The sequence below is a fragment of the Melospiza georgiana genome, chromosome 8 (genome assembly GCF_028018845.1).
Source record: "Melospiza georgiana isolate bMelGeo1 chromosome 8, bMelGeo1.pri, whole genome shotgun sequence".
Lineage (NCBI taxonomy): Eukaryota > Metazoa > Chordata > Aves > Passeriformes > Passerellidae > Melospiza > Melospiza georgiana.
The window spans coordinates 23,717,410-23,743,190 of record NC_080437.1 but is presented as its reverse complement, the minus strand read 5'-3'; the positions used below and the strand labels follow the sequence as shown (position 1 = coordinate 23,743,190).

Here is a 25,781-nt window from a genome sequence, read left to right as displayed (position 1 = left end):
ATAATATCAGAGGCAGTGAACCTCATTTAGATGATATATTCAGTTTTGTTCTCCTGTCCTGGTCTGGACTGCTGGTTATGGGGCCTTGTTCATAATCTCACCCAGCCAGTGGTGGGAAGAGTAGAGAATGGTGTCTTCCAGCTTTTCAGGCCCAACACAGCAGTTTTTGAAAATACTGTGTTTTGTCTGGATGTCAAGGATGGCATAATCTTGTTAATTTTACTCAGTCTTCTCTGTATGGCCTGTGCTGTGTATGCCATGCTTGGAGTCACGACCAAGCTTGGTGTGGTCCAAGCATATTCAGGAGGAGGAGGAGGAAAAAAGAAGCCAGTCAGCAGGCCCTGTCTGAGCCTGTCACTGAGCCAGGACTGTCACTGAGCCAGGACAGCCTAAGTCAGTAGCAGTTGCCTCTGTTCAAGAAAAGGAAATTGAAGAGCAAATCGTTCAGCAAAGGGACTCATGAGGAGGTAGCAGGAGGTACCTTCGTACCCAGGTGGAAGAGACAGAGCTGGAGATCATCACTTGGTCTCTGTCCCTGGGTGAGTTGTGTGAGCTGCAGAGTGAATTCACACAGCAGCTAAACGAGTCCATTCTGAGCTGGCTGCTGCACATCTGGGACGCTGCAGCCAATGACACCTGAAAGGATGACATTCTGAAAGGATGTGGGCATGTCTGTAGCTTGGAAAACAAAATTGAAGAGGGCCACCAGAAACTGAGGAAGGAGCTTAAGGAAGGAATTTACCATATCTTGCCAGAACCAAGAAGAGTCTCTGTCATTTGGACCAGATGTCCTCCAGCCAAGGAGAGAGGATACACTCCATGAGGTAACCTCTGGTTTTTCCTTCAGGAGAGTGGAGAAGACATGAAGAAGTGGGGTGTACCTCTTCCTTAGCCACCCACGTACATGAAGTGAAAGGAGGAGCAACAACCGCAAGAAGCTCATCTAGAGTCAACGCTGCTTCGGTCTCTCTTAGACAAGGCTCCAGGTGGTAAAAGAATGATGATATTACCGACCCTTTTGAGGGGACCTCAAGGTCATATTTACAGGAGGAGAGCAATGTGTACAATGACCGGGATTTAGAGGGGCCCTGCCTTTAGCCAGGTAGGGGACGGGGACAGTCGAGTCTATTGGACTGTGTGGATCCAGTGGCTTGGCATGTCTGACCCACAAAGGTTTATGGCTTTGGTTGACACCAGTGCTCAGTGTACCCTGATGTCATCAAGGTATGTGGGAGTGGAATCCATTTCCATTTTTGAGGTGGCAGGGGGATCCCAGCAGCTGGCTGTATTGGATGCTGAAGTGAGCTTGACTGGGAAGGAGTGGCAGAAACACCCCATTGTGACTGGTTCAGAGGCCCCATGCCTTGGCATAGACTATCTCAAGACTCAAAATTACATTGCTGGGCTTTTAAGATAGCTGCTCTAGAGACAGAGCAAATCAGACAACTGAATACCTTGCCTTGTCTCTCAGACAACCCCTCTGCTGTAACAACAGGTACCAATCACCACAGCAACCGTGCACCATCGGCAATATCGCAGCGCCGAGACTCTCCCATCCATAAGGTGATTCCTGAACTGGAGAGCCAAGGGTTGGTCAGCAAGACTCATTCACCCTTTAACAGCCCTCTATGGCTTAAATCCCGTAGAGAATGGAGCCTGACAGTGGATTAACTTGGCCTGAATTAAATCCTGCCACCACTGAGTGCTGCTGTGCCAGCCATGCTGCAGCTTCAGTACGAGCTGGAGTCCAAGGTAGTAAAGTGGCATGCGACCATTGACATTGCCAAGGATTTTTCTCTGTTTCTTTGGCAGTTTGCTTTCACCTGTAAGGGTGTGCAATATTCTTGGAATTGACTGTCCTGGGGGTGGAAGTAGAGTTCCACTGTCTGCCATGGACTGATCCACACTGCACTGGAAAAGGGTAAGGCTCTGGAACATCTGCAGTGCATCAATGACACACCATCATAGGGGGGAATGCAGATGGGAAGCCTTAGAAAAAGGAAGATTTTCCAGTTTGTCCTGAAAGCTTGCCATTAAATGAAGTAAGGTTAAGGGACCTGCTCAAGAAATTCAGTTTCCAGGAGTAAAGTGGCAAGATAGATATTCCCAGATTTCAGTGGAAGTGATTAACAAAATAACGTCTATGTCTCCACCAACCAACAAGAAAGAAATTTAGGCCTTCCTAGGTGCTGTGGGCTTTTGGAGGATGCATATCCCAGAGTATACACTACAATTGCAAGCCCCCTCAATCTCATGACAGAAAAGAAAAATTATTTCTGGTGGGGCACTGAACAAGCTTTTGAATTAAACAGGAGATTCCCATGCGGTAGCCCTTTGGTCAGTCAGGACAGGGCAGGATGTAAAAAGTGTCCTCTACACTGTGGCCGGGGGAAATGATCCTTCCTGGAGCCTCTGACCTGAGGACACCCGAGGATGACTGCTGGGATTCTGGAGTTGGGGATACAAAGGGTCTGAAGCCAGCTGTAGCCCAGCTGAGGAAGAGATTCTTGCAGCCTACAAAAGGGTTCAAGCCACCTCAGAAGTGATTGGCACTGAAGCACAGCTGTTTATGTCAACCCCACTACCAGTGCTGGGCTGGGTCTTCAAAGGGAAGGTTCCTTCTACACATCATGCCACTGATGCCATGTGGAGCAACTGGATCGTGCTGATCACACAGGGAAACTAGTTGGGAAATCCTAATCTCATTGAGATTCTGGAAATCATAACAAGATGTCCTGAGGGTGAGAGTTTTGGACTATCTTCTGAAGAAGAAGAGGAGCAGGTGACATGCGCTGAGGAGACCCCACCAAATAAACAACTACCAGAGAATGAAAAGCAATAACGCCCTCTTCACCAAGGGTTCCTGCCCAGTTGTAGAAACAAACCTGAAATGGAAAGCTGCTCTGAGGACCCTCACACAGAAAGCTGCAGCAGCTACCACGGGACAAGGCAGATCAAGTCAACTTGCAGAGGTTAAAGCCATGCAGCTGGCTTTGAATATTGCTGAATGAGAGAAGTGGCCAAGACTCTACACTGACTTGTGCATGGTAGCTAATGCTCTGTGGGAATGGCTGGATCAGTGAGGAAAGGCCAAATGACACCGCAGAGGGAAACCCATCTGGGCTGCTGAGATCTGGCAAGACATTGCTGCCTGGGTAGAGAAGCTGACTGTGAAGGTCTGTCACATCAATGTATGTGTACACAAAAGTCAGGCTAATGAAGTAACGACATGCAGGTGAACTTTGCTGCCAAGATTCAAGTATCTCAGGTAGATCTGGACTGGTAGCCAAAGGAGAATTACTTCTAGCTTGTTAGGCCCTCAAGGCCTCCAGTCATCAGGCAGGAGATGGGACATACCGATGGGCCTGTGACCAGTCCTGTGGACTTAAACACGGACAGTATCTCTCGTGGATGACTGTGAGACGTGTGCTGCAATCAAGCAAGCCAAGTGGATGAAGCCTCATATGGTATGGTGGACAGTAGTCAAAATACAGGTACGGGGAAGCATGGCAAATTGACTACATCACCCTTCCCCAAACCTGCCAAGGCAAATGCTATGTGCCAACCATGGTTGGAGCAACCACTGGAGGGCTGGAAACCTACTCTGTGCCTCACACCACTGCCCAGAACACCATCTTGGGCCTGGAAAAGCAAGTCTTGTGGAGACATGGCACCCCAAAGGAACTGAGTCTGACAGTGTGACTTGTTTCAAGAACAAACTTATAAAACCCTGGGCTAGGGAACATGGTGTTGAGGGGGTGTACCATATTCCTTATAATGAACCAGCTGCTGGGAAAGCTGAATGGTGCAATGGACTATTAAAAACCACCCTGAAGGCATTGGGCAGGGGGACCTTCAAAAACTGGGAGTTGCATTTAACAAAGGCCACCTGGTCACCTGGTCCTGCCCAGTCAGAACCCTTGCACTTTGTAGAAGGAGATAAAGTCCCTGTGGTACACATAAGAGGTATGTTAGGACAGATAGTTTGGATTAATCCTACATCAGGGAAAGGCAAATCCATCTATGGGATTGTTATTGCCTGTTTATACTTGGTGAGTAATGCAAAAAGATGGGGAAACCTGTTGTGTACCTCAACACACCTAATTTTAAGCAAGAACTGTGTGTAATGCTTCATTGTGTAGGTGTATATAAATAAGGGTATTGATTTGGATATAAATGGTGTTGAATAAGGGTTGAATAATGTCTTAGGTTACAATGCAAGGTGCCACCAAAGTATGTATTCTACCACCACTTCCATCACCTTCTGATGAATTGTTAGTGATGGGTCCTTTGTAACAGCTGCATACCCCACCTCTGAATTAGTTGTAGTGTTCTCTTTGTTACACCCAGCCTGAGGGTGGTCATCTCTGCTAATCTGCCGTCAAGGACTCCCCAAAACATCCTGTGTCTTACAGGATTACATCATTCCATTGTAAAATTCCCTGTCCTGGGGGAGGTACTGAACGTTCCTGCCTGGATTTGAGGGTGGTGTATGATCTCAAGGTCTGGGGACTTGGGGGAGCCACCACTGGACCCCCAGGGAAGGAGCAGACCTTTCCACAGGACCACTGCTTTGACAAGTCCACATCCATCATTTCAATGGGACTGCAGCCACCATTCAATCAGACTGCCACCACCTCCCTGCCCAAGAGGGTGCCAAAACTCTTTGTCAGTTTAAGCCAGTGTTTCTGTACTATTGCCTTTAATGTAACTTTCCTATTAAATTGTAGCTCCCTGTGGAAATCACTTGCAAGGTATTTGTGTGGGGTTAATTCTTCCCTCTGGTTGACCTTCAAACCAGTCCAATTTACAACAAGAAAACAGGACAAAGTACAATGTTCTGATGCAGCCAAAAAAACAAGTTTTGATTTAAATAAATTCAGCTGTGCTGAGTACCTGAAAATGTTTTGAATTTAGTAAAATATTGAATGCCTAGGGAACTTCATTAATTTTGGAGTCTGGAAGATCTTACAAATATTAAATATCTTTGCAGGAACACTTAGTCAGTCTGGATGAGCCAGCCTCGGAAGCTGGACAAGAAGCTCTGCTTAGACAAGAGCAAGCAAAAATCATTCGTTTTGAAAGGCAAGCGGAAGAGTTCCTCAATGCAGTCTTTTACAGAAAAGGTTGGTTTTAATGGGGGAGGAGGATGTGGGAAATAGTGTCTCTTGTGATCTTTTTGCATGCAATATAGGTATCAAAGATCTGATGTTCAGTGTTTTTCAGTTACCTTCTTTATATATATTTATCAAGGATAAAAATTTATTCTGAAGTAATGTGGCAACATAACAGTGTGGGCTTGGGACAGTGGAAGGGAGTATTGATGCCTAGGGAGCATAAAACTGTTTAACCCTAAACCAAATCTCTTCATGAGATCACTGGTGTTTTCACTTTTGGAGAGATGACTCAGTTCTTACCCCGCAGAACTGTTCCCCATAGCCAGTGTTTAGGTGGGTGGACTGTTTGGAAGAAAGGTCAAGTGGCAGTGGTGGTTGTAGGCGGGTAATGTGTTTTCTTATTTAAAAAAAAATATATTTTATTTTGATGGGATATGTACTAATGCAGTTTTTTTTAAAGGCCATCAGTCTTTTCACTATTGGTAATGATTACCCACCCTATTCCCAACAATCTAGAGTATAAAATATTATTGGAATAGTGCTAAGGAGAATATATGAAGAATTCAAAATGTGGTCAGCAAAAGAATTGCTGTAGAATATGCCAAGAACATGCTCAGTGCTAGAAAATCACCTAAATATTTTCTGGAGGGTTGTTGCTTAAACTGCTCTTAAGGAAGGCACAGAGCTCATTTCACTGTTTTCTACAAATCTGAGAAACATTAATCCAGAGGTTGCTTCCAAATGCATCCTGAATGAAAGTACATCGTACTTATCAGTCTAACCCATGTGTGAGAAAATCTGCCAAATCAGTAATTCCAACCTATCTGCTGGGGGACAATGCAAGGCTTCAGTTTAACAAATTAGAAATTGCTGTAGCCAGTCCTCAGCCCCTCCTTCCAGTGACCAAAATATTTAAAGGTGTTTTAAGTAGATAACAGTATCTTTGCCTTTCTTTTATAACTCAAATGAATAAATACAAGCTATACATTATGATGCTTCTATACTTTTTGCAATACATGCAGGATGGTAGGAAGGATAGTCATTGCATTACTACTGATAGTTCAGATAATGCCTTTATTCCAAGGCTTCCTTTTTAAGTTTTCTTTTTTTCTTGTAAGCTTAATGTTTCCTTTTGCTTTTGAGTTTATCCCATTTATCTTCAAATCCAGAAGGAATTTAAGAAAAGTAAAGTCTAGAGAAAACAGGTTTTTTTCATGTTGCTTTTTCTGGTGACGGAAAAAAAAGCCTTTCCATCACTTCCAAATTGTTTATTAAAGACCTCATTCATTTACCACTAAACTTAAAACATGTATGACATGTGTCTTTTAAGAAAGTATGCTTTTTTAAATTCACTGAGGAGCAGCAGCAGATACTGCAGTGTGTTAATGAAGGGTATAATACTCTGTCCGTGGCTTTATACTAGAATAAAGATAATGAAACATGTCAGATTTTTAAGAATCTTTGAGATTTTTTTAAAGTATACCCTTGTTTTTCTTCCTTGGACAAAGCTGTGCTTGGTGCAAGAGTAACAGGCGAGGGATAGAAGCCTGGCAGGAAGTCAGTTCTGAATCTTTAATGCATGATTTTGAGCTTGCTTGTATTTAGATTGCTTGAAATCTAACTCATGCTACTACCATAAGATCCCAAGGCACTGTCATACCAAAGAGGACACAAAGAATGGCAGAACTCTAACGTTCCTACATTGCTCAGAGATGCTGAGCTCTCCTGGCTTCCTGCCAGCAATTCGTTTTTTTCTTCTTTCCATCCTCACTGCCAGTAACATTTGAGATGGGTATTTTGTAGCCCGGGTAGATCAGAGAAAATGCAGCTGCTCTCTGAACACTGGCCACACATTAATGTACTGAGCATGAATAGGGAATTAATAAGGTCAGCAAACTTTTTCAACAGGTTTACTGTTCCTTAATCCTAGTCCTTTCTCTGAAGTTTGTGTCCCTGGCACTCTGACCCAGTAATGCTTCCTTCAAATACTCCTATTTTTCCAGTCAAAGCAGAGTGGTAGTACTTAGTTGTCTGTTACCTTTACTTTGTGGCAGGACAGGACCTTCTTCTTGTTTAATGAAATAATGTGTTTATTTGTATGATACTGCCCTTTTAAGATTTTGATATAAAAATACACAAAAGCTATTAAGGCTTTAAAGCTCAGAGGTATTGCTTCAGACTAGGTATAGCTGATAATTTTTTGCTGTATTTTCTCTTCTCAGAGAATTTCTATGTTTTAGTTAATTTTAGTTTTATTTTCCTAAAAAAACCTGGACAGGTGGAGTCAAGATAGATATGTGGTTGATTTCAAGTGATGCTGGATGGGCACCAGCACATATTTTCCACTCTTGAACAGCTTTAATCCTCAGCATGCAGGCTTTATATTAAGCAAGAAGCCTTTAATGTGCTAGGTACCTACCCTTCTGCTTGGAAACAGAGATTTGTGACCCAAATTAGTGCATTTATCTTGAACAGCACTAGAAAGTTGTCTGATTCTATGAAGTTGCAGCTTACAAGGATGCATGGCTGTAGGCATATGTAATATTTTATTTCTGAATGTGTAAATATGTTCAGATGTAAGCATTTTTGAAATGAACATAAGAACATGGTGCACAGTGAAGGCCTGGTTCTTTGTTCAGAAAACACAAGTGCCATAAAGCTCTGCATTCCTGCCAGCCCCTCTTGTGTATGCTGCAAGCACATGTCAAACAGTTGGTATCTGTCTGGTCATGCCATCAAATTGTGTCCCTCTGGGCCTCCTTAGAGCCTTTCTATGTCCTTCAGGAGGTCATAGTGAAGAGATTAGAAAAGTAGAAGAAATGTCACCATAGCAGAACAAAACCTTCTCGCTTTTCCAGGCTGGTGTCCTTGTGGACCATTTGGGAAACAAGTGAGATTATAAATGTACCAAAATTTAGGTTTGGTTCATTTTTTGGTGTCTTCGTAAAACTGTAGTATTTGATACTTGAGAACAAGTAAAATCTACAGGATGTTTTAAAGAAAATGGTTACATATTTACATAAACATCCTGGAAATTTATAAGATTTACAGAAATTTACTGTAAGAATGTACATGGTGACTGTATAAGATCTTAGGTGCAGAAAGCTGTGCTTATAGAATGGAATTCGGGCCTGATAAGTATTTCAAGCTCAATATGGTGTTTCATCAAGAAACAGGCTGCTACTGCTGCTCTTTGATTTGTAGGCAGTTCTGCTCAAACCTTGATGTCAGTCATCCTTTACACATACCATAAAGCTGGTTTGTTGTATTGATGTACTTTTGACAAAAATGGTGGCAAAAGGTAAATCTAACACTGAAAGGTCCCACAGAAGATTTTCCTAATGCTTCTAATAGCTCAATCTCAATAGATTACCTTTCAACCTGGGCAATTTTTTTAAAAGAGGTAGTAAACACTTCTCTATTGTTCCCTCTTGAGAGCTGCTTTTAAAGATTTATTTGGTCTTCTACTGTACAGTTGTTTTCTGAATGTTTCTCCGGTAATAGAAAATCAAACCTTTTGAGCCATTTCTGGAATAGTGGTGTGATTTTCAGTGCTTTGGGGTTTTTTGGGAGTATTGTGGGTGGTTAGTTTTTGTTGTTGTTGTTTTGGTTTTTTGGGATTGTTTGTTTGTTTAAAAACCACAAAACTGATTTGGCCAGAGAACACAGTGTTTCAAGTGAAGTGGCAGGACTTAGCTTTTGTGATTTAGGAGTTACAGATTTACTTTTGCATCACAAATTACTACTGGTCTAAAATAGTGATTTTTGTCAATAAATTTTTGTGCTGTCCACATGCCCAGATACATTTTTATTTATACACTATTTCATAGAAATAAATTGCAATGCCTACTTGTTCTTTTTCACATCCGTTACTAATAGATTTAGCAGCTCCTCTAGAAATAGAATTACTTGTCATGTGACACATCTTGGGGTTTTGTGTATATGCAAGTTCTTTGGGTGATCCTGCATTGATTGCGTTGTTAGAAATATCAAAAGGAATACATAGAATGAGATGGAAGATACTAGAACATTTGATCTTCATGCAAATTATTTTAATTTATCAGAACTACAGGGCTTTATTTATCAGTAAACCTATAGGGGACTGCAAATTTATTTTCCATTTTACCTTTCTGTAGCTGCAGGTAAGTTATGCAACTCTTCCACTGTGTAACCTGTTCAATATTTTTGGATGAGCTCCATTACTAGGCACTTTAGCTCTCCTTTCCATTTCCACACCTCTTAAAGGTCTGGTAGAATATATCTGTATTTTAAAACAAAATATGAGATTGTATATTTCTTTTAGCAAAGCGTTATTTTGGGAAGACTGTACCACAGTTAGCAATGGTTCTTATTCAGGTATTCTATGGCTAAAGTACATTTTCTACAGAAACTATTTTATCTTTGGGGTTTTTTCCCCCCCGGATTTGTTTTGGTAAATAAACAATGATTTAATATAAAAGCTGTTTTACTTAAAGTGCTTCCTTAAAAGAAATCTCTGATATTTGCAGACAGTCCTAGGGTCTCTGACCCAAATATTCCCCTAGTGGCCCGTGAGATCATGCAGCGAATGATCCGACAGTTTGCTGCTGAATATACCTCAAAAAATAGCTCTACTCAGGACTCCAGCCAGCCCAATAGCACAAAGAACCAAAGCCTGCTGAAAGCATCTCTGGTCGCCTCCTCTCCCACGGCTGCAACTGCTCAGAACCCTGTGCTCAGCAAACTGCTCATGGCTGACCAAGACTCACCTCTGGACCTTACTGTCAGAAAGTCTCAGTCAGAACCTAGTGAACAAGGTAGGACTCTTACCAGTGTCTTGCATCCTGTGGCAGTCCATTAATGGCATTCTTGCAGAACCAATTAGAAGGTTGCACTTTTGCATAAAATGTAAAGTGGAAAAGCAGTAGATGTTTTTACAATTAAATAATGACTAGTTCAGTATGGCTGGGAGAGAAAAGACTTTTTGAAAGAATGTAGACCCATGAGAGATTCTTCTGAAGAAGGGCAAGGGGGATGGACATGGTCTAGTCTCCAAGGATGAATGTGCTGTTCCTACTGGTAGCTGCAAGAAACAGTCTTCCAAATTAGACTGTACACTTGCTGATAAGAGAAGTTCACGTGGTCATGAAAATCATAATGTTGTCTCTTCTCTGAAGATTTAGTGCACAATTTGACTGAAAAGCTGATTTATTTTCTTTCTGGTTGCGTGTGAGAAGAGTATCTTTAAAAAGTCTGTGAGAAATTGCTTTGTGAGGGCTATGAAAATTATACCCATGAACTACACTAAACTTCCAGGTTTGTGTGTTTGGAAGAAATGTCTCTTTTCTACCTTAAAAATAGACTTGTTCTGCAGAGCACAGATTGAATAAATCCTAACAGTGTTTCAGAGCTTATTTTAATTCAAAAACCTTCCTTTCCATCAAAAATGCTTTTTTTCTAAAGAAGCAAATTCTGTGAGTGATATAGTATATGAACTTTTCTTTTCTGAAATTGTTGAATCTTAAGTGTATCATACTGATTAAAATTAGACCCTTTATCCTTCTTCAGAAAAATGTTAGTGCTTAAAGTCATTCTGTCACAGTAGGCTGTCCATCTGCAAATGGAAAAGTTGCCTGAAAAAAAGCCTTTTTCTAGCTATGACAGAAAAGTAGGTATCCCTTTATTCTTTTAAATTTGATTTATGAAGCTTTTTGTCCACAAGTGAATTTTATGTGTCCAGTAATATGCAGCTTGGACATCTGGACACATTCTGCACTTATAGGACTTACTGAAAGCTGTTGTTGCACTGCAGTGAGAGGTTGAATAGTGTCTCTCTTGAAATATGGGTCTCTGCAGTTATCTGATAGGCATTTGTTTCTAGCTGTCTTTATTATAAATGCATTTTGTGAGTGTGTTTTGCATGTATGTTTGTAAATGTTAAACTGTTCTCGTTGTTAAACTTTTTGCTGAAAGAAAGAGGGAGAGAATTAGTTTTGCTTTTGGTTTGTTCCTTTTTAATTAGAGGATGGTGTGATGAAGAAAAAAGCATGAACATGAACTGTTCTTTAGTTACCATGTGATGGAAAAAGCTGTAAGATAATGTATGGTGTTCATAACGCTCATTATGCGAGTAGAACATGTGCATATTGAATTATACAGTAATCTGTTTGCTGATGTAAATTTTTTTCCCCAATTTACATTTAATGTAATTGGAAAGAGATTTTGCCAAACTTGTTAATGAGAGATTTCAGAGGCTGTCATGAAAGATTGCTAGTGGTGCTTTGTGGTATAGTTGGCTCTAGGGAGTTGAAGGGACCCCAGCTAGTTGTACACTTCTCCCTGGGGTGTGAGGTTGGCCCTGCTTCTCCTCAGGGGCTTCTAGGTCATACCGACTCTTCTGAGGGAGGAAGCATGGATGCAAGTTCCTCCAGCAGCTGCCTGTGCTGTCCAGCCTCTTGAAAAGAATGAAAGACTTGATCCAGTCTGTGTCTCTTGTGCCTGAATAAGTGTTGTTCGAAAAGAAAATTTAATTTTCTGCTTGCTTAAGTTTGGGTTATGGTGTTCCCAAATGCAGTGGGTGGAACAGCTTTTTGTAAGCTAATTCTAGTTCACTGTTTATCATGTTTTTTTCTCCATATGTCAAATGAGAACTTTAAGCAATGTGAAAGCTGCCTTACATTGTTCTTGTGTTGGGTGGTATTCACTTGATTAGATGGAACGAGTGAGGAGCTCTCATATGTCTCAAGTTCACCTTGCCAACAGGTTTCATTTATCTCTGCCTCATAAATTCCTCGTTTCAAAGTTTCCAGGAACTTCAGATGTCTGGGCTGCTTCAATGACAATGCTGCCCTTATTAAAATGACCAGAATTTCAAGCTGCTTCAGTGCAGCAAGAGCAAGACTTTCCTGGTGAAACATGCTCCCTTTTCTGGTGCCTGTAAATGCAGAGTTTACATAAGGGTTTGCAGGGGAGCATGGGGGAGCTTGAGGATGTGCCATTAGTGAGAGTGGAGGAAGCAGTCTAACAGGAAAACCAATTTGGCATATGGAAGAGAGAGAATAAAACAACACAATAGGAGGAGAAAGGCAGCAGCTTTTCCAGTAGGGACCCATTGGAGATAATGAAAAAAGAAGATGAAGCTGGCTGCCATGTGAGAAGAAATCTCACATCTATGTGTGTAATTATTTAATTTCCAATATGAAATTCTCAGTGAATTTTCCTACAAGAGATTTGGATAAAAAAAGAAAAAAATCCTAGTACTGGCTTGCAGCCTCCCTTTAAGGAGGGGAATATCTCAGATTGACAAATCTTGAAGATTGTCTCAGTTCTGGACCACTGAAAGGTAGTTATGTGATAGGCTCTGTTGTATCCAGAACTGTCACTTGTAGGTAATTTGTTATGCTATGTCTCCTGTAACAGATGCACTTTTAATTTTGTTAATTTTTATTGTGATTTCTGAAGACTATATTGAAGTCACATGTAAACCATATTGCAAAAAATATCCCAAGCCTTATTTTGTTTAAAAATACAATAAACCAAAAAATGTGTGCTAAAAATGACTTCAGCTCAGAAGACTTGCTTTGTCTTTTCAGCTGAAGACAAGATCAGCATGGCTGATCCTGCTTCTTCAAACATTGAAGTCATTCTTTTGTCTCTACAGACGGTGTGCTTGATTTATCCACTAAGAAGAGTCCTTGTGCTGGCAGCACCTCTCTGAGTCACTCTCCAGGGTGCTCTAGTACCTCGGGAAATGGGTAAGAGAAAGCAACTTACTATGACCTTTTAAAACAGTTTTTTACTAAAAATGTGTGCTAGCTCCTGGTAATTTTAAGTTTCTTTTGGTGTTAACCCTTTGGAGTAATGTGTTTTCAACTTGTACCTTTGGCAAATACCTTCACCCCACCTGCCAAATAAGAGTTGTTGCCAACTGAGACAGGTTTAAATTGCAGTTAAAGACTCTAATATCTGGGTTTTTTTGCCAAATTGGTGCTTATCCAGAGATCCTTCCATTACCTGTTTCTTGGGGTTAGTGATAGGTTATTGCTGTTAACATGCAAGTTCAAATAAGTGCATGAAGAGTCTTAGAGGTTTTGCAGTATATTTAGACTTCATTTCACTTAGGGCAAAGTTAGCTAACAGGAAAGTTTATTTTAGAGGTAACAGTGGTTTGGGTGATAAACCATGCTGAATTAGATTTAAATCACTGCGTGATTTTTGTTAATATTTCCTTGCATAAACCACAACTTAGAAGAGGACATGGGGCAGGAAGTCTGGTAGTTCAGAAAACTTTAAATGTAACTTTGGATTTGTGATTGTTCTGTAGTGCTGAACAAGTTTTTTTAAAAAATAATCACAAAGTATGTGGTGTACTACTCTTGCCTAATCAGTTTAAGGTGTGAAATACTGTTAAATAGAAAAACGATCTTTAGGTTTCATATTTCTAATGGTCACCATTTGCATACATTTAGAAACCCTTTACTCTTGGTCAGGGTGGTACTGGAGAGGCTGACTGGGACAAAGAGGGGGTTTGGGTCTTGATTATCTTGAAGCTGCTGTGAACAAGTATTTTTTACTGAAGTACAGAAATAGTATATGGTTTAAAGTGCTATTTAATTGCTGGATTTAGCTTTATGATAGCCTTTGAAAACTTCAAAATCTCAACTAGCAACCCTCTTCCACCACCATTCCCATGTACTGCTAACAGCTGATTGAATTTTTGCACTTCTCTTTGGAAAAATATACGGTCTCAGATTTCTCCTTTCAAGATTACTTTTCCATTTAATATTTCTATTAATAAAATACTTCAATCCCTCTTTAAAACTTAAAACTTTTTACAATTCTTTAGCATAAACCTTCACCAGCAGTACTTCTCTAATTCTGAACAGGTTATTTCCATCTTTATTTTCCTAGGAAGGCAGCAGAAGCCACTGAGGCTCTGTACTGTTTGTTCCCTTGTTTGTGAATCAAGTGAGGGCCAAAGTCCAACACACAGGGATGGCAGGGCCAGCATCTGGCACTGTCCTGCTCGGTCCTGTGGGTCCAGAGAGGATGTGGCATACTGGCACCTGTGGTTACTTGTCCAGGTGTGTGGCATATGAGGCTGGCTGCAGTTTGTTCAGCATCACTAAGTCGGGTGTAACCCTCTATTAACTGCCTGTATGACCTCTATTTAGGTGTAGAATCACTGGTGCACCCTGTGATGCTGATACATGCTGTAGAAGGGGTGGAGAATGCACATTGTCTGAGAGGGTTCTCTGGAACTGCAAACTTTGATCCATTTCTCTGGATTTTGTTCTGAATCCTTGTTGACTTTTGTTGTGCACATCCTATGACTTGTTGCATCCTGGAGAGAAGTGAACAGCATGTGTATCAAGCATTGTGTATGTTACATGCCAGGTTCTTGCAATGGACGTCTTTTCTCTAAAGACCCTTTTTAATCCCAGTGTGATGTTAAAAATAATAATGTAGCTTTTCAGCACTATGTATCCTATCCTTAAGTAATGCTGACTTAGCCAGAGGGCTTGACGCCAGTATAGCGTCCCAGAGCATTAAAATAGATTCTCTTTGTTAATTTGTATGCTGAACATGGAGAAATTTGGAGGTGGATTTTGAAACCAATGTGACTTAATAACTATAGGGGGCTAAGCAATCAAAGTATTAAAATAGATGTGACTCTCTGCAGCAGTAGTACTTAATTTCATAGAAAGAACACTTGTGATGAAAGGGAAATGGTAAAAATACATACTGCCTTTTTTTTTGTTAACCCTTGATCTGAATGACAGTTGGTGCTTAGATCTTCCTTTTCCTAGGCATGCTTTTTATTAAATGAGATTTAGGGCTCTATCTATATGCAATTAGTTGTTAAGAGAGCAGTTTGGTAAGTCTAGTGTATGTGTTTTTCTTTGTGATCCGCAGTATCCCAGCTTTCATATTTGGTGCTTAATGAAAGTCAGGCAAATGCCTCTGAGGCCTGCTAAGCTTTTTCTTTTATCCTGAGCAGCAGTTCTTCAATATGATGTAAGCAAACATTATCCAGGGTTTCCACCTGTGTGTAGATACTGCAGGTGGCAGTCATATTTACATGTTGAATATGTTGCACTTTGGCTTACTCTTTTATTACTGTGCTTGTTTAGTGGTAACGTCACACCAGTAACACAGTTGTGTGTAGATCTATGGCGATTGATTACTACTTTGTAATTAAGGTGCTATTTTCAGACGCTTGCGCGAAGTCTTTTCTACTCCGAGAATTTGTGAACCCAACCAGAGACCAGCCAACAGGTTTCATTTTTCTTTGCCCAAAAAGCTTCTCTTTTTTTGCGAACAAGTTTTAAAACTGACTGATGCTGAGACTTAAAAAAAAATAAATTAAAGTAATAAAAAAAAATTTAGAGAAAAATAAATAACACAAAAAGTGATGTTACCCAAGCAAGGCCTTCTAATAAAGGAGTGGCCCCCTCACCCATCCCTCCCTACCTGTGCAAGTCCTGCTCACATCAGTTTCCTTCCATCCAATTAGGCGACCTGGGAGACCCAGCCAGCACCATCCGGAGGGACTACAGAGTGGTGATGGGGTACCTCCAAGAAGCTTGCAGGATGGAACCAGGGAAGGTTATGGCCACTCCACATCTCTTAAAGTACCGCTGGCTCGATCACTCCAGATTAGTGAAGAACTGCTGAGCAGAAACCAGTTCTCTACAGCTGCCAGCCATGGGCCATCTGGACTACAGAATCATGGACAGCACTTAATATTATCCAGGGAGGCTTCTTGGGCAAAACCACACTACGAATTCAATTTCAGCCGCATGAAATTCAGGGGAAATGGTGCACTCAGCAACATCAGTGACCTTCCTTTTCTTACAGAAAACTCTGCCTTTCAAAAAATGGCACTTCAAACTAAGCAGGATGGGAAAAAGGACGTGAGCCATTCATCTCCTGTGGATTTAAAGATACCACAAGTTCGAGGCATGGACCTTTCATGGGAGTCCCGCACTGGTGACCAGTTCAGCTATAGCTCTTTGGTAATGGGTTCACAAACGGAGAGCGCGCTTAGCAGAAAGTTAAGGGCTATCCTTCCAAAACAAAATAGGAGAAGTTTGCTGGATGCTGGACCAGATTCCTGGGGCTCAGATGCTGAGCAGTCTACCTCTGGACAGCCATATCCCACCTCAGATCAAGAGGGAGATCCTGGCTCCAAGCAACCTAGGAAGAAAAGAGGGAGATACAGACAGTACAACAGCGAGATACTGGAGGAAGCAATCTCTGTGGTTATGAGCGGGAAAATGAGTGTTTCCAAAGCTCAGAGTATTTATGGGATCCCCCACAGTACACTGGAGTACAAAGTTAAAGAGAGGCTGGGCACTTTGAAAAACCCTCCAAAGAAAAAAATGAAATTAATGAGGTCGGAGGGGCAGGATGTTTCAGTAAAGATTGAATTAGATCCCCAGGGAGAAGCAGCACAAAGTGCGAATGAATTGAAGGATGAATAGGGATGTTGTAGAGTGCCAATTACTTTGCAAACTGGGTGAGCACTACTGCATAGTTCAACCATCACTGAGCGCACCTGAGTCTCCTGTTTACTGCAATGCTCTTTCCTTTGCAGTTTAGCATAGACTTATGTGAACACAGGTGAAAGATGTGCTCTGAATGTCACATTTGTAAATTTTTCTGGCCTAGTATGGCACAATTTCCCTCCTTCACCTGCCCACTGCCCTCTTTCTTTCTTTCTTTGTTCCTTTTTTTTTCTTTTGCCTTTTGCATGTTTCTCTGTAATAGAGAATTGAGTTACCTCACAAAGAATGCAGATCTGTAGAAGTGGACATCTTGCCTGTAGAGCCTGCCTGAACTTCTGATGTTGGATTTTTCATATCTGCCTTTATAGAAATAAGTCCACTTTGTTAAACTGACACTCTCCTGAAACCAGGCAATTTTCAAATGAAAATCAGACTGTCATTCTTCAAAAATGTTTCAGAAATCTTTTTTTTCCCCTTCTTATTTTTTGTTGATCCAGTTGATTGAAAGGTTTGAGCTAAATCAAATTATTTAGGAATGGTACCTCTCTTGAACTCAGATTTGTCAACTAGATTGATAATCAATTGGGTCTAATTAGGCTCTCCACTGTTTTCTTTCTAAATTAACCGTACTTACCATTTGCTGTCTGCTTAGTGCTCACCCGGAGGGGAGGGGAGGGAAAACTTACATACACTACCTTCAGAAAATGTCAGTTTATTATTTATAACACTACCTTCGCTGTAATTTTATTTGGTGTTTTTGAAGGGTGATATTTACACTCACCTGCTTGAGGATGTAGCCTTATCTCACGGAAGACAAGCTTCTCACAGTCAGGAGCAGTCAGGGTACACTAAATGATGTATTAGGGTATGCCTCATTATACCAGAACTATGGTTCTTTGTGACCTTTACACTTTTACAGACTTGGTTCTGAGTTTACTAAACTATGTGGTCCCAACAGCTAGTTTATATGACTCTAATCCAGGGATGGGGGATTTGTGTAACAAACTACTGTGATACTGGGAAAAAAAAAAAAAAAGGAAAAAAAATAGCCCACAAAATGGTGATCTCAAACGTTACAACCTCAGTAGTCTGCCCAAATATCCACATTAGTGAAGGAGCTTGTTAATGTTCAGGGAAGAAGTAAAACACTGGTAGCCTGATCTAATTCAGGCTCTGCATCATATCTATCTGTAATACTGTCAGGGTCGAACACTCAATGAATGGGTGTTTCCTTTTTAAATATTACAGTTGCCAGTAGCAGGAATTAAGTCCTGCTTTTTTGTTGTTGTTTTTATTTAATCTATTTTGATAGTGGTTTAGCACATGCTAGAATAAGCATTTAAACACCATAAAAAAAAGCACTCCGTAAACCACAAATCTGGGGTTTTTTCAGTATGGTGGTATCTTTATGCTTATATGGAGATCCAGGATAAGTTTTGTACTGAACTTTTATCTTTGATACTTTCTGCGGGAGTGGTCAGTAACTAAGTGGAACTTACTGGACTTAACCACAACATGACCAAATCATAATTGCTGGTTCTTCAGGTAGAAGCAATTTGGTCTTAATCTGTGCAAAAGGTAGATAGACTTAGCATTTTTTTCCCCATTTGCACAACCAAAAGAAGCATTGGAGTTTTTGTGTGAGAGCATTAAGTGATGTCAGTGAAAGTGGTCTCTCAAAGTTCATGGGAGGGTGACCTAGGTAGCCCTAGGGATGCTGAATGACTTCTGGAACAATTGAATCCATTAGCCTCTCCCCCTCCCCAGCAACTTCATATTTTCAAAGGTTAGGCACACCATTGCTGTTGTTTTAAATATGCACTGCTCATTCTTGAAATGGACTGGGCATTTGGCCCCAAGTATACTTTATTTTTGTTTACTTAATATATTTTAGTCCTCAAAATCCTGGTTCCTTGTAGCTTTCTAGTTGTCATCTTGGCATTTAAAGCAGTTTAAGCTCAGTAGCAGTATATAAACTCTGCAATACGTTCCAGTTTAGCTGGTGATTGCAATAAAGGCGCAGTTTAAGGCGTGGTTTCATCTGCTGTTGGAGGTTATGGTAGAAAGTTTGTTGCAAGTTAAAAAAAAAAGTAACACAGTTTTACTCTTGAGAGAGGTTTAACCTTTTGCAGTTGTCCTTATTTAAGAAACATGAGTTGAGTTTTATAAAACTTGTCACTGTAGTGTACGTGGAGTGCTCATTTTACTAACCTAAATATTTTGTATGTGTATGTTTAAGTGGGTGACAATCGTGCAGCAGAAGAATGGTGTGCCTACCCTTTAATGCTGCAGTTTTAAAAGAGAATTTGTCTTGTCATTTCAGACTGTAGGCTAAGAATTGTAAATAGATAGTGAGAAGTTGAGTACTCTTTATTTGCTTTGGTTAGGAAGTGGATTTAAAAAAAAAAAAACAACAACAAACCAAACACGTAACTTTCTCAGTTTAAATGTCCTGAGACCTGAAGATTGTAATACTCATAACTGCAAAGCTTTTAAACACAACACTTGATCTGTGATAACTTAATATTCAGGTAATCTTTCTTTTTCGAGAAGCTTTTGAACAACCATATTTCCTCCAAAGGTCTCTGTTTAAAAAGGAAAAAAAAGAAAAAGTGTAGATTATTTTTTAAGCACTAATTGCATTACATTGGTAACTGCAATATGAAATAGCCATTATTGTTTTGTGAAGCATGGTTGAGATTAGTTAGTGGTCCCTTTTTAAAATTTCATGAGCCTCTCAAAAAATAAAAACAAATTTAAAAAAAAGCTGCTGAATATTCAAAAGATATATATTTTACCTTATTGTAGGTTTTGTAAATTTAGTCTGTAATATTCAGGTGCACCTTTTAATGTTACTTTTTTGTTTCAAAGTCCCATCTAACATATTTTCTCTGAGGTGATTCATCACTTAAGACTAGTATCACTCTAAGTGCTGCAGTGATCACTAATATTTTGTTTCATTTTTCACTACATATATTTTGCAGGCGCTTTCAGTGTAGCTAACTAGTAGTATTTGGGATCATTTTAAATATATGATTGGAATTAATGTTTGTCCATTAGCATGCTTAATTTTCTGCTGACCAGCAGTTTGCATGGCCAAAATCCCTGGTTGACCATATTTTGGTGTGGGAAGGTGTGGTTCACTGCGGTCTTTGTAACAAAAGCCTTGTTTCTCATCTTATTTCTGGTAAGTGGATGCTTATGTTACTTGGATCACTTGGACAGGAGAAAGATTTTAAAGCCTTCTCCTGCTGCTCTTGTGAGATGGCATTAACGTGTAACATAGACAAACTGCAACCCTGTAAAAATCGAGACGTTGTTAGGAGGAGACCTTTCGGGTATTTTTTGTCACTAGTTTTCTCTTATTCCCGAGAATGTCCATCCAATGTAGTTATTGGACTTAACAGTATTGTTGTGTACTACGTTGATGTAGCTGAAAAAGCCTGACAGCAAGAAACTGTGAATTATATTTGTGGCAGTCTCTGAAAACTAGTTTTTCAGTCCAAGTACCATGAAGGAGAATCCCCCTCCCCTACCCCATCCTAGAAAAGTAATTTTATATTTTGTGTGTATAAAGTTTTAAGAATCGAAGTTTCATATTGTACTGAAGTTTAGGTGTCGCTTGGTAAATCTTTGCTGCAGCATATAATTGAAGATGAGTAAGGCTTAGTGTGGTAGGGGTCCTGGTGTGGAGTTAATTATCGTACAGTTCTGGTGGGAAAGCCCAACATGTATGAAATGTGTCCTTTTTTTTTTTTTCATTTGGATTTGTAAGATGTAAAAGTGCTTTTTTAGAACTCTGACCTATTACAAACTATTACCTCACTTTCAGCCAGCTGGATCCTCATTCCACAGTGTTGTAGGCATTATTGTGGCTGTAATGCTTGAGTACAGCTATAGAGTTGAACGTTTCCAGTTAGATATTGTAGGGACACGTTTCTGGACTCATTTTTATTTCTGTCTAAAGATTATTTATTTTCCAGTCATTCCCTGATTTTTTTCTAAAGGTTCCAGACAGTTTCCTTTAGAATTTCTCATTTTTTCCCTGTTGCACAGGAGAAGTTGCTGCATAAGCAATACAGGTATGCCTTTACTTTCTTTTTTGTTGCAGAACTCATAACTTGATGCTTGCATTACCAACCCTACTGCTAGACCTGAATTCAAACTCTGAACTTTTTTGGCAGTTGGAGAAAAAATATTTTTAACAATGCAGGGATACAGATAGGATAATGCCTCTAGTAAGGGAACACATTCAGCTTCTGTGTTCTCTCGCAACTCCTGCATGACAATTTTTGCAGAACTTTCCACTGCTGGAGGATATTCCTAAACACTGGAGGTAACTGCATTTGTGTTTAGACTGGGTAAGAGCAGACAAGGAATAGTCTGTGCTTTGTCTTGTGGCAGGCCAACATTTGCATCTAAATATTTCTTTCGTGAGTACTCAAGAGTACATTGCCTTTCCCTGGAAATTCATGGGAGCTGGCAAAGTGATTTTAGGGGCTTTAGGGTTGAGTAAGCTTTGTGAAACAACTTTTTAGTTCTGATTGAATCGCTTTATGTTTCATCTGCAACGATTGTTATACAGGCAAAACTGGAATTGCCATGTGTTTCTTTCCAGTTTACTTTCAAGTAATTCTCTTAAGATGTCCTTGAGTCTTAGGAGAAGAACACAGTGTCCAAGGAGTGAAGGGAGCACTCTGCTGTTCCCTTTTTTTCTCAAAAACAGTGTGGCTGCATCTGTAATGTAAAGACCTCTTTCTTCAGTGAAGACAAAATTTGAACTCTTCAGTATAAGAATGCATACTCTTATTGCAGTCCAAAATCTTACAAAGGCAAAATTATTAACCTTACTGAAAGATTTTTCACAATATTCTAAATAGCTTAAATTCTCTGCCAAATGTTAGAAGTAGGATGGGAAGGGTTGTTTCCCTCATTTTCGTGAGGATCAGAAACCTCTAGGTATTCCCCGCAAATGTTTCAGAAATTAAATGTAATTTCAGTCTAGGTCAATGTTGCTTTTTCTTGGCATCAGTACATAATGTTGGCTAATATTGTTTTAGAAAGCTGTAAGAAAATTTTGAGACTTGTTTTGGTACTATAAAGGTTTCTACTTGATCTTGAATTATATTGAAAATTCAGTAATTGGAACCTTCAGAAACCTGAAAATCTGCACTGCTAGTTGTATGCAGTTCTGATGAATGTAGCAGATAAAGTAGCCACTATAGTAACTCATTTCAGATTATCCAGTGTATAAACACAATGCACTGTGATGACCACTAGGCAGAGAGATATTTCAAACCCAAAATGATCTGTAGATCCACTTCATGTGTACCAGGAAAAGCTGTTAAGTACTTAGAGCATTCCAGTGTCCATCTCTCTCTCTTTCCTGTTCTTTCTTTGATTGGGGCCAATTCTCTAAACCAGTATTACAACAGCAGTTTTGGACCTCATGTCCTGCTGAATTATGCCTATATTCAGGTATTGTCATAAAAACCTTCATATTAAGAGAGCTTTATTCAATCCTTACAAAAATCTCTCAGCCCAGTTGCAAAATCAGTTTTCCTGGGTGATGTACTAGAAAGGAGGATTTTTTTTAGCTTGTCCAGGGCATTTAATCTACCTGCTTAAAAACAAACATCCCCACCAGTGCCCCTGTACTTGTCTCTACTGCATTGGTAAGTATAATTCAGGAGGACTCAAGATGATAACTACCTTACAGAGCAGGGATTAGGACACAGGCTTCATTTTGACTGGAGTAGAAAAAGTTAACATCCAAAACAATTTCTCTCATCATCACCTAGCACAGTTTATCTTAATATTTTTTTCCTACTCAGAAATAATGAGGATACTACTAGAGCTACTTAAACAATTTATCAATTACTTGGTGCTACATTTCTCAAATAGTTTTGCAGATAATACTTTTTATGCCTGCGTGAAAACATGTAAACAATAAAAAGCACTTGTCTGACCTATTCTGAAGTACCAGAAAAGGGATAAATAACTGCAGCACTTTCTCTGTTACAATGCCTGAGTCTTAATTAAATCTGGTCTTCAGGTTATGAAATACTTCAAATATACAATCTAGGATCATGAACAGCTTGTCAGGTCAGATCACAAGGTTTCTTGGGATATTAATCTGTCTTTTAAAGACTAGTACAACAAAATATTCTGGAGTTCAGGCAGGGGATGTATATATACATGCCTGGTATTTTTTACTGATCATTTCAGTAGGCCATTTCAGGGCTTAACATTGGGAATCTGGGATGATGGGTAGGGAAGGGAAGTTTCCCAAACTGAAAAAAAACCATTTTGGACCATTGTTTAATGTTCAGTTTGAAAACTATATCACAAGAAAAATGGGTAGGGATTCTTTCTCCCTTATGCCTTCAGGGAATGAGTAGTATTTAGAATCTCTGGCTGAAATTCAAGCCTTTTTACCGTGTAAATTTTTAATATAAACTCATTGACATGCTTTTTACATCTGAGGACTGAAAATGGATCTTAATGTTTAAGTTGTGGAATGGTATATTTCTTAAATGAAGGGGGAACATTTAAAAAAAATAGATTAGAATACCAGCATTAGTGAGCTTAAGGAATTTTAGTATGTAATAGCAAAGTATAGCAAAGTATTTGATTAAAAAATTAATCTTGAATTGCTAGTCTGTAACTAGGTGCATTCTAATTTAGCAGGTGAATATTCTTTACTTATTGATATATGATGGGCTTTTTGCAAATAGAAACCTTTATCTGAGTCCCACGTGTTGCTTGTACTGATGGGATGTATGCTTACAGCAGCTTACTGCTGCTTTAAAATGTATAAAATGTTTTGAGTGTTTGCTCATAACTCTTTTTAACCTCCACTTGTTAAATTGTCAGACATTGGTATTTTATCAGTCCGCAGTGTAAGTTTAAACTAATGTTCTTAGGAATCCAACTTGTACACACACTGTTTAAAAACCCTCAGGGACAGTTTACACACTATCCTCACTCAATTCAGGTACTTGTACTCTCTTCTTAAACCTAGCAGTGACTTGTATTTTGTTTTGCTTTTCTTTTGACGTGCTGATAGCACATCCTTGATGAATGTCAACTTAAAACTCAGTTCAGGTATCCAGGTATAACTCAGCCAAACGGATTTTAAAGCTGCATATTTACTCTCCAGCACACAGTGCCTCAGACACTTATAGTGGCATTCTGTATATTCAGTTATTACTACTGAGCAGATCGCGTGGGGGTTCCTGGTATGTATTGTAAGAAATTCCTATGTATATTATATAATATGTATTATATTATATACATATATAGTATATATGTTATCTTAAACTTATATATTTTAAAATGCCACTACTAGCCAGCGCAGCTAAAAATGAAATACATTCCCAGCTGCTTCTGTGAACAGCAGAGGCAGCTTCTTAACGTGGCTCTTGCTTCTCTCTCACCATAACTACTTCTAACCTCAAGCACGGGTCCTTGGCTGTCTGACCTCTACACTCTAGTTATGCAATGTCCTTAGAGAATTCTGTGCACTGGCCACTGTGATGGAAACCAATGGGCCGGGAGTGCTTTGAGTTTATTAGTAATTGTTCTGCCAAAGTTGGTGTTTGTATGACAAGCGTGTAAACCTGTCAGATAATCAGCAGAGGTCCAGGTTGTCTGTAATTAATTCCACCTCCTGGGCAGGACCAGAGCTCACGAGGCACCTCCTTTCTAAGGCTGAGCACTGTTCACTGAACACCTGCAGTGCCAGGCCTCTGTGGTGTGCTCACCTGGAGGCCAAGCCTGAAACTAAAATCTGCTGTTCTGCCTTCATGGTGATCTGTTGGCAGTCGCAAGTCAGCAACACCTCTGCTTTATTATTTGACACTTTACATCTAAAAAGTCTTCTCTTTCTATTTATGTAACCCATAGTCTTTGAAGAGTATGGAAAATGGCATTTCTCTCTGACCTCTAGAAGTTCAAGTGTCATGGGAAAAAAAAAACAGGAACCCCCCCCTTTACTCTTATGGACCTCATTTCAATATACTGTTTACAGTTTGACGGAATTGTATAATTTAATATTTCTCTTGTACTGTAGTTTATATTTATTTACAGATTTTTTTTGTACTGTGTGATTTGAATTTTTTGTTCCTTGCTATGATCAATGTTTTATGTAGTAGAGCACTTATGATCACAAATTAAGGTTTTTGGTTTGATTGCACTACATTAATTTTTTAAATGCAGTTCTGATTTTTTGACTGGACTAAATAAGCTGTGTCTTAATGTATGTGATAAGTACTTTTAAATTTTTATTTCATGTGGTCCATTTATTTTTTGCATTGTATGTCAAAGCGCTAATTCTCTTGTTGTGCATGTGTAAGATTTAATGGCTCCATTGTATTATTTGACCATGTCATTTTGGAAACACATTCCCAGCTGTAACGTTGTGTATGGTAGTTTTCACTGGATGCTAGACTTTTCAAAACCACTATTCTTCTAATAAATTTTGTTGTGAAAAACTTCAAGGGGTTCCAATTCTCTTGTTCCTAATGTGTTTTCTAAATGCTTGTTACTAGTAGCCCAAGGATATGAGATGGAAGCTATCACAAGGGGGGAGAAGCAGGGAAGGAAGTGAAAATAGAAGGTAAAGCAATTTCTGGCTGAAGGACTGAGCTTTGGAATCTCCATACTCCGTTGGGTTCCTGCCCTAAATAGGATTGACGGTAAAGCCGCTTTAGCAGCTGGGTAGGGAATACATGTGAAAGCTGAAACGCTGTCTCATAGCAGCCCGGTCTCATGAACTCCCCTACTCTTAATTTGTGCTTCCCTACTGGCCACCTTAATATCCTTAATGGTAAATAATTTATCCAGTGAAGAACAAACAGCCTCTCAGGAGGGAAAATAAAAGGTGGTGTAGTGATGTTCACTGAGCACTCAGTAATGAGCCAGGCTAGGCATGGAGGTCGTGAGAGCGTGGCCAGAGCCCCGTGTGGGTCGGTTTTGGGCTGTGGGGTGGCAGCAGGCAGAGCTCCAGCTGGGGCAGTGGAGCTTAGTACTGGAGCACACGTCACCAGGCACAGGCACCTTGCTTAGCTGCCCACCAAGGCACTGCTGTTGCTTTTATTTTCTCTGCAGCTTTATTTTCTCTGCTCTTCTTGCGCAGAGGGGGCAGGTCCCCAGCTCCCCATTAGCACAGGGA

General features: G+C 39.9%; 1 protein-coding gene across 1 annotated transcript in view; it reads left to right on the top strand.

Moving 5' to 3' along the window:
• Positions 1–25,107, top strand: part of LCOR (ligand dependent nuclear receptor corepressor) — a 64,230-nt gene extending 39,123 nt beyond the window's left edge. Inside the window, exons 4-7 of the mRNA XM_058028665.1 lie at positions 4,994–5,126; positions 9,626–9,913; positions 12,757–12,850; positions 15,613–25,107. Coding sequence (XP_057884648.1) covers positions 9,676–9,913; positions 12,757–12,850; positions 15,613–16,582 — 1,302 coding nt within the window. The 5' untranslated portion in view covers positions 4,994–5,126; positions 9,626–9,675 and the 3' untranslated portion in view covers positions 16,583–25,107. The remainder of the gene's footprint in view (positions 1–4,993; positions 5,127–9,625; positions 9,914–12,756; positions 12,851–15,612) is intronic.
• The last annotated feature ends 674 nt before the right edge of the window (positions 25,108–25,781 follow it).